Source organism: Cucumis melo, chromosome 6 (assembly GCF_025177605.1).
Source record: "Cucumis melo cultivar AY chromosome 6, USDA_Cmelo_AY_1.0, whole genome shotgun sequence".
NCBI lineage: Eukaryota > Viridiplantae > Streptophyta > Magnoliopsida > Cucurbitales > Cucurbitaceae > Cucumis > Cucumis melo.
Window position 1 is genome coordinate 20,673,665 of NC_066862.1, and position 9,974 is coordinate 20,683,638.

The 9,974-nt window shown below is 34.4% G+C and overlaps 1 protein-coding gene across 1 annotated transcript; it reads right to left on the reverse strand.

The window, feature by feature from the left end:
* Positions 1 to 8,274: 8,274 nt before the first annotated feature.
* Positions 8,275 to 9,183, reverse strand: LOC127149713 (uncharacterized). Its single transcript, XM_051085576.1, has one exon. The coding sequence runs from the start codon at positions 9,181 to 9,183 to the stop codon at positions 8,275 to 8,277; it is 909 nt and encodes a 302-aa protein (XP_050941533.1).
* Positions 9,184 to 9,974: the final 791 nt, after the last annotated feature.

The following is a 9,974-nucleotide window of genomic DNA, read 5'->3' on the forward strand; positions in this document are numbered from 1 at the left end:
TGGCGAGAGGAATGTATGGTAACTAATTAGTGTTATGCGAAAAGAAGGTTTATGCGAAATGAAATGTTATTATGAATTGATGTTTTTGATTTATATGAAATGGTATTTGCCCTACTATTGTGAAAATGGTATTTAGATTTACTTTTTAGAATCTCATCTTCCAGGAGTCAGACATTAAGGTCAAGTAAGAGGAGTTTGAAGGGCTTGCTAGGTGAGGAGACTACCAAGGCATTTTACATTTTTTAAGTTTTATGTGGTTGAATTTGTGTCCTAAAACTCATACTTTGTTATTTGATTCAATAAAATTTATTATTGAATGCTATAGTCTTAAAACCAATAAATTAAAGTCCCGAGGCTATTTTAATGAGTTTGTCAAATACACTAACTTTATGTAGAGACATAAACATGGATTAAGTTCGAGTTAATAGCCCAAATAGTCTATAGTGTATGAATAAGGTTGGGCGCCTTATTCTGGAAAAACACTATGGATGCGGCCCGTTTTGTAGTTCGTACAAATGATGTAATCCTGAATCATTCATGTAGAGACATGGGAGTGGGGGCATCCTATGAAATGAGTTGCATTAGACTGGAACCACGAAATAGTCATTTTTAGTTATAACACCGTAAACTATAAATTGACTATTTCATTTATGATGACCTAGGTAACGTGATCTTAATCCTGAGCTAACTATGAACTTTTATTCATTTGATAGTATCCTTAGATCTGCATAAGTGAGGGTAGCTCATCTTCGCTGGCCCAATAAACTTCCTAATTCAGGGATAAAACCGAGTGGACACCTAGGGACATAGGGTGCAAGACGGAATTCACTCCTACCCACTTCTGAGATAGTAGATAGGTTGTTTCCCTTAAGGACTAAATCCAAGTCTTGAACAAGGGGTCCCACCTTCTCATTGGCCCGAGAAGGATTCAAGTTTATAGGTTGGACCTTAAACCAACTGTTCAATAGTGGATCAGTGTGTCTTGAGAAGCAAGATGTAATCTTGGGGGTAAAACGATATTTTGACCCAGCCAAGATTACGAACAACCAGTGAATGATCAACTTACTCATCATGGTTATATCAGGTGGACAGAAATATATCTATAGTGAGGGGAGTGCAACTAAGAGTCTTTAGTTGAATAACTTTTTAGTTAACGAATGTTGATTAAGCTTGTTCTAAAATAGTTTAGCCAGTTAATCTCGAATCGTTGGAGCCCATGATCTATAGATCCATTAGGTTCCCCTACTAGCTCATATGGATTCAACTAAGAACAAGTATGTTGAAGTTTGGGTTCAATCAAAGTTCCGAAATAAAAGAGTTCATGGTTAGCTAAAAATCATATTTGAATACATTTCTAACACATAATTCATAAAGCAATCGTACTCGAAATTTTCATACTAGAAACAATCATAGTAGATTTATACTGAAAATACCTGAAAATAAGCCACTCACTACTAATGACTCGATCCCCTGAGATTATATGCTTTCCCCATTTCAATTTGGCTTGAAAAAGAGATTAAGGTCTCTTAGTCAACTTCACTTAGCAAGATGGGACAATAATCTCTAAAAACACTTCATTATGAGCATTTAAGCTATTTTACATTTCTCAAGTCCTTACATTCTCAAATCTCCTTAGACTAGACTAAAAATTCACTTTCAAACCTTTAAACCTCAAATTTAGATATTTAGTTAAATGGATATTGAAACTTAAGTCAAACTCATTGGGTCTTTCGTTTCAATATGCTCTTGTACCCAATATCCATACCCTAGAGATTTAGATCTATTAACAATCTACATATCAATTTAACGAGTCAACAACTTAGGAACTTACACAAACACATCTAAAACAACCTTAAACGTGTTGATTAATGCTTCCAAGTTCTCTAATATTCAATTCCTCACAGAAAACAACATGGGTAAAATCAAGTTTCACGTTAAGACTAACTAGGTATTCAAGAACTATGAGAAAGCTTACTAAATTTACCTAAAACCTTATCAAAAGCTTGTTAAAATCGTCTTGACAGCACTTTAACAACTTTCTAAATTCAAATCTAGTATCTAAAACCATTGTGTGCTTCGAAGTTTATATTAAGTAACAACCAAGCAGACTTTAAAGTTAATGGAAAGTACTCTTAACCTCTATGGACATTTTTGAAAGGATGTTTTTTGAGGTAAGTCGTTATCAAAATGATAGATTGTTATAAATGTAAGTGTGCAAAACAAGAATTTATTCCTAGTCTAAAATAAAAGAATGCTAGAATAGAGAAAGACTAGATGAAGTATGAGGGTTAGGGATTACCTCAATTACCTTTCAAAGTTATTTTTTTAACCCTTCTTACCTTTGTGGAAATTGAGAGTAGTATGGGGAAGAAGGGTATCGAACCCTAGAGAACACTTAAGATTCAAAACTTCAAGATTCACAAACAAGGTCAATTAGTAGCTTCAAGATCTAAAAGAAAATTAGAAACACAAAAAAGGGGGGGGGGGGGTTTGTGGAAGTAATTTTTGAACTATAGCAAAGAACGAGTATTAAGGAATGATTAGTGACAACAAGTAATTCAAGTAAATTTTTTCTTTCAAGTTTAGTAGAGAGACTTTTCTTGGGTAATTACCATGTTTCTTATCATTGAAAAAGAAAGAAGATTAATTAATCTTTTCTTGAATTTACAAGAATGAAATTTTTACAAAAAGAAAGTAACCAAATCTCTATTAAAAGACGATCAATCTCAGCGACCAAAGCATGTTCAAACCGAGGCAAAATTTATCCTATTCAAGATTTGCTAAGGAGGGGATAGCTACTACCCTTAGCAAAATCAATGCCCATTTCAAACTTGTTATGCAAGAATCAATTAGTAGAAAATTAAAGACAATCTCAACAATGAATTCAACATAACAAACCATTGCAAATCAAAATTTAAGTTCAACAGTTTAAGAATTTGTAAAGAAATTTCAATGAAAAATTGATGGGGAAAACTTATTTGTTTCATTGAAATTTCAAAAGAAATTGCAAAGGGAAACAAACAATCAAATAAAAAATTGAAAAGATATAGAAAGGAATTTAATTCTCAAAGAAAACATGGTAATTTAAACCAAGAAAAAGTCTCAAAAGATTACCTTAGCGCATGAAGATTGATGAAATTCTTGAAAAAATGTTGAGGAAAGAATTCATTTATTTAACAAAAGTAATATTTATTGATAGAGTTTCAAGAATTTGCTACAAGAATTGAATGAGAAAAAGAGTTTTTTTTACTTGGAATTTCTTCTCTCTCTCAAAAAAAAATTTGAGGGATTTTATAGAAGGGAAAATGAGAGAAAAAAGTTGAATTAGTTTTAAAAACTGCCATTTTGCAATTAATTTTGGGGAAAATGATGAATTGGGTCACAAATAGGTTTGGATCGTGTCTTAAGTTGGCCCAATTGATGAGAAAAAGAATAAAAAAAAAGAATTGCAGCTGCTGAGATTCGAACTCACGACGGGGAAGAGGCGCGCGCGGACGAGGGAGTGACACGTCGTAGGCGCGTGGGTCGCAAACCGGTTCGCGGATCGAGTTGCCAGGTCGGATTTTGGGTCGCGCGGAAAATGAAAGGAAAAATAGAGGCGCGCCTGGGGTTCGAACTCGTGACTTCGCGGTGGACGCGTGGCGTGATCTGATGCCACGTGGTGCGATCTAGTTCGTCCAATTTTTCGGTTTTGCCCTTGAACTCGTTTTTTACCGTTCTTTTTTGTTATAACTCCGATTTAAGTGATTTCAGTGGCGTTGGACTTGTATAAGGGTGAAGTTTCATATTGTACACAAAAATGACATTTTAGTGAGTAAATGGATAAAGGTTGGGAAAAATTAGTCTAATAATGTTAGGTCTAAAATAGCCCTAACAAAATACCCCCAACTTAAGACTTGTTCGTCCCGAGCAAGAAAATTAAAAATGTGCTAACATTCAGTCATTCATCATGCAAGGGATTTACACACTATTTTGTAAGAAGATAACTCAAACAATCATGCAAAATTTTTGATGATGTTTTCAAACAAATATGCAAAGGATGTTACTCATGCCTTAACAATTCAACAAAGTAATTTTTTATTATCAATTAAATATTCAAGAGAAGCAAGTAGTCAATTTGAGGTTGATTTTTAATAAATTTCATTTATTGAAATCATGTTTAGATAAAACATCTAAGTTTTTCTATTTCGACTCACTAGACATGCTTCGAAAGAATTAAAAAATGCCCTAGGCTTGTTTTCCCTCTACTCTGAAGCGGGAAGGATCCCTCCTTAAACTCGGCCCTCGGTCAAAACATTGAAACTAACTAGAAAAATTCTAAGATAGAATTGTATAAGTTTTACTAAGGCAAAGGGTAGGCTTTTTCCGTAGGGATTCGTACCTCACTAACATCGGGTAATCTTAACTGATCACGAAAAAAATCCTAACGTTTGACTTAATCGTAGTTTTTTTTTTATAGAAGTATTTTGCTAAAAGTATGCATTTTGCTACTTTTTTTTTTGGGATTCTATTTTTGGTGGCAAGCTTTTTGCTTAGCTCCGGTTTGGCTAACTTTAATCTTGGATTTAATCTATTAGGTTCTATGATTGACCATTCTTTCGAGGTGATAACAAGCGAATTTAAGCATTCTATCCTTTTCTAAAGAGTTCTAGGTTCATCATGGCTCGACAAAGGGTTTTTTTTTTTTTTTTTTAATTCATGAGTCAAAGAGATGAAAAGTTTAAAAATTAACCTCAATTTCATAAATGGTTATTTATCTTATTCAAAATCAAAACAAAAATTGCTAAGAGAGGTGTATCATAGGCAATCATCATAAGAAACTTTGCAAACAAGGTTAACATCCATGCATTATCTTTTGCAAGCATTCATTCAAGCAAACAACATTCATTTCATTCATGCATTCAGAATAATACTAAAACAATTTTTGGTTAATTTTAATCTACCCAAGTCATGCAAATGCTTAAAAGAAAAAAAAAATTAGCAACCTAGTTTAACAACTAGTTACCCACCCCCAACTTAAAAACTTTGCTTTGTCCTTAAAGCATATTTATGTAAAAAAATGTATTAAAATACCGAGGAACAGAAAACTTCCCTGGATTTGAGGGCTTTGATTTTAAAGCTTGCTTCAAAGCGAAGTGGTTGCTTCCTTTTACGATTCTTTGATTTCTTCAAGTAAAGTTGCCCTACATATTAAAAAAGGGATTTCTCTCAATTTTATTCAATGCGAAACTAATCTAGGAAAAATTAAAAAGATGGAAATTAAAGAAAAGTAAAAACGGAAAGCGATAAAATTTTTGGCGCCTGGCTGCTTCGGCTTTATGTGTAGAGGGGGAGAGAAAGTGTTTCTATAGAACATTGTTGTACGGATTGCCCTTCATGGAATATTTTCAGTCTATGCCCATTTATTTTGAAAATTTTTCCAATGTCAAGACTTTTTATGGAAAACTACACCAAAAGTAGAGAAACCAATCACAACAAAAGGACCAAGTCATTTAGATTTTAACTTTCCGGGCATGGGTTTAATAGAAGAATTATATAAAAGAACTTTTTGCCCTATTTCAAATTCTTTTCTTAAGATTTTTTTACCATGCAAAAGTTTAGTCTTTTCTTTGTAAATCCTAGAATTTTCATATGCTTATAACCTTAATTCTTCTAATTCTAGCAAATCTAGGAATCTTTTCTCACCGGCTTCTAAGAGAGATAAATTGCATTGTTGAGGCGGAGGCTCCAATCCTTTCTTTTTGTGTTGACGATTTTCTCTAGGATATTTTTTATCTCTCGATTAGAAGTTTCGGCTTGTCTGTTCGTTTGAGGATGGTATGGTTGGAAATACGATGTTGAACACCATATTTTCTCATCAAGACTTCAACGGTCAGATTGCAAAAGTCTGTTCCTTGATCGCTAATGATTGCCCTTGGGATACCAAATCTAGAAATTATGTTAGAAACTATAAATCTTGAGACAACAGAAGAATCATTAGTCTTAGTGGGGATTGCTTCAACCCACTTCGATACATAATCAACGACTAATAAAATGTAAAGATATCTAAAAGAAGAAGGAAAGGGTCTCATAAAATTCATGCCCCAAATATCAAAAACTTCACAAGTAATAACGGGGTGAAGGGGCATTTCATTCTCCTAGATAGAGATCCGGTTCTTTGACAATTTGCACATCATTTACAAAATGAAAAAGAATCTGCAAATAATGTTTTCCAAACGAATCCACTATTTAAAATTTTCCTAGCCGTTCTTTTAGGACTAAAGTGACCTCCGCATGCACGATCATGACAAAATGATAAAATTGATTCATATTCATGCTCGAGAACACATTTCCTAATGATTTGGTTAGATTAATATTTCCAAAGACATGGTAGTTCCCAAAAATAGTTTTTAGCATCACTACGTAATTTGGCTTTTTGTGAAAAAGAAAAGTCAGGAGGAAAGTTACTCGTGACTAAGTAATTTACAATATCGGCGTACCATGGTGCTTTAAGATTTGTTTGAAAGAGATGTTCATCGGAGAAGTCTTTTCAAATTGGTGTACTTTCTTGCTTTTGAACAATTCGACTAAGATGGTCGGCTACAGAATTTTTGGCTCCTTTCTATCCTTGATGGTTAGGTTGAATTCTTGCAAAAGTAAAACCCATCGAACTAGCCTTGGTTTTGATTATTTTTTTGATACGAGATACCTAACCGCTGCATGATTAGTGTAAACAATTACTGGGGAGCCAAAAATGTAATTTCTAAACTTATCTAAAGTAAAAACGATAGAAAGAAATTCTTTTTCAGTTGTGGTGTTGTTAGATTGTGCTTGGTTAAGGGTCCTAGATGCATAGTATATAGCATGCAATTTCTTATCTATCCTTCGTCCTAAAACAACTCCTAATGCTAAGTTGCTTGCATCACACATTATTTCGAAAGATAAATTCCAATTAGGAGATTGAAGGATAGGGGTAGAGACTAACCTTTGTTTGAGATCATCAAATGCCTTCTTACGATTTTCATCAATCAGAAATGGTACATCTTTTTGCAAGAGATTAGTTAGAGGCAAAGAAATTTTAGAAAAATCTTTTATAAACCGTCTATAAAATTCGGCACTACGAAGGAAGGATCTAACATCTTTTAAACATGTTGGATATGAAAATTTTTGACGTCAATTTTTGCTTTATCTACCTCTATTCCTCTGGAAGACACTAAGTGTCCTAAAACTATACCATAGGACACCATGAAATGATACTTTTCATAATTCAATACAAGGTTAGTTTCTATGCATCTATTTAGAATTAATTCAAGACTAGCTAAACATGCATCAAAGCTATCACCATAAACTGTGAAATCATCCATGAAAACTTCAATGCATTTCTCAATAAAGTCGAAAAATATGCTCATCATGCAACGTTGGAATGTGCCCGGTGCATTACAAAGACCAAATGGCATACGCCTAAATGCATAAGTTCCATAATCACAAGTAAAAGTTGTTTTCTTTTGGTCTTCACATGCTATAGGAATTTGGTAAAAACTAGAAAATCCATCTAAGAAACAAAAATATGATCTACCTGCTAAATGTTTTATCATTTGATCAAGAAAAGGTAAGGGGAAATGATCCTTTTTTGTTACCTCATTGAGTTTTCGGTAATCTATGCACATTCTCCAACCATTTTGCATTCGCATCGGAACCATCTCACCTTTGTCGTTCTTCACAATGGTCATCCTAGTCTTCTTTGGGACCACATGAATTGGACTTACCCATGTACTATCCGAGACGGGGTAGATAATTTCAACATCTTTTAGTTTTAGTACCTCTTTCATGACAACTTCCTTCAATGTTGGGTTAAGCCTTCTTTGTGGTTGGATTTTTTCTTTTGTTCCCTCCTCCAAGATAATACGGTGCATGCAAAAAGTGGGAGATATGTCCTTGATGTCAAGAGTTCAACCAATGGCTTGCTTTTTCTTCTTCAAGACTTCGATAAGTCTTTCTTCTTGTTTTTGGTTTAGTTCCCTTGAGATGATTACAGGAAACGTATTCTTTTTTCCTAAGAATATGTATTTCAAGTGTGGTGGGAGAGTTTTGAGCTCAATCCCTAGTTTCTGTGGAGAAAAGAAAAGATTATCACAATTATTTTTTTTCTAAAGCATAGTCAACATTGGGTTCTAACAATTCTTTATTTTCAACCATTTCTTGTTCAAAAAATTCATCATGTATAGACAATTCATCAACTTCATCATGCAATTCTAATGAACATAAAGACAAGCATTCATCCAGATATCTCATGGATTAAAAAATATTGAATGTGACAATGTCTCTATCAAACTCTACACTCAAGGAACCTTTATCAACATTTATAATGGCTTTTGCAGTTTTAAGAAAAGGTCTTCCTAATAAAATAGAGTGAGATGGTTTTAGGCATGCTTCATTCATTTCTAATATGTAAAAATCCGCCGGAAAAATTAGTTTGTCAATTTTCACAAGGACATCTTCAACTATTCCTAACGGTGAAATATAAGATCTATCCGCTAGTTGTATGCATACACTAGTTTCTTTTTGTAAATTATTGAGTTCTAGATCTTCAAAGACGTTGTATGGCATGACATTTATGGATGCTCCTAAGTCAAGCATTGCATGAAAAATTAGCCTATTTTCTATTACACAAGGTAGAGAAAACATACTGGGGTCATTGCATTTTTCTGGAATATTACTCTTAAGAAGAGCTGAAACATTTTGACTTACCATTGGTCTTTCTTTTGTTTTCCTCTTGTTGGTACACAACTCCTTTAGAAATTTTGCATACCTCGGGACTTGTTGGATTGCATCGAGAAGGGGCAAGTTGATTTGCACCTTTCTAAACATATCCAAGAGTTCTTCCTCCTTGGGTGCTTCCTTCTTTTTTGGAGCCAACCTAGAGGGAAAAGGAAGATTAGGCATGTAAGGAGTAAAATCATTAAGAGGAGATTTATCCATTTTAGAATTAAATGGTGAGGGGTTTGTTTCAACATTTTCTTCCCTGGACTCATTCTTACTATTAAGAGGTAAGGGTTTGGAAGTTACCTTTTTCTCTTTGGTGGTGGGAGTGTCAAGAATCTTACCACTCCTTAGTGAAATGACACTTACATTAGCATGGTCCGGTTGAGCCGGAAGTTTGCCTTTCCCATCCATCTTGCTTATAGCGGTAGTAAGTTGAGTCATTTGTTGTTTCATCTCTTGTTGAAAAGAAAGAGTGGTAGTTGCCAAAGCTTTGATAATATCTTCAAGATTCGTACCTTGGTTTGAAGAGGTGGGTGGTGCTTGTGTATGCTTTTGATTATCATTCCCCCATCTTCAGTTTGGGTTGTCTCTCCACCCCGAATTATATGTATTACCGTGGGGGTCATATCTTTGAACAATGTTTACATCCTCGATCACCTAGGGACATTTGTCATTTGGATGACCAACCAAGCCACAAACTCCACACTTGGTTACTTTAAGAGGAGTACCTTCTACAAAAGAAGTAAGAAGAGTATTCATATTTAACCTTTGTGATTTTAATTCACTTACCTCTTTTGTTAGAGAATTGTCAAGCTTCGATGCTCTATTCCCAAAGCTTTGAGAATTTTTTGCCCTTCTTGAAATGAGCTCCTGTGCTTCGGTGGGGGTCTTGTCAGCTAGAGCTCCTCCCGCCGCCGCATCTACCGTATTCCTGTCGAAAGACAAAAGACCGGAGTAAAAATATTGAATTAAAGAAGGGTCAGAAATATGATGGTGAGGAAAGCTAGCACAAAGCTCTTTGAATCTTTCCCAGTATTCCGAGAGGGATTCTCCAAAGGCTTGTCTTATCCCATAAATTTCTTTTCTAATATTGTTTGCTCTAGAGGCGGGAAAAATTTTCTCTATGAATTTCTTTTTTAGACTATCCCAAGTGGTTATGGAACCCGTTCTAAGTAGTAGAGCCATCTCTTTGCTACATCCGTAAGGGAAAAAGGAAAGTTTGTGTGGGTCTT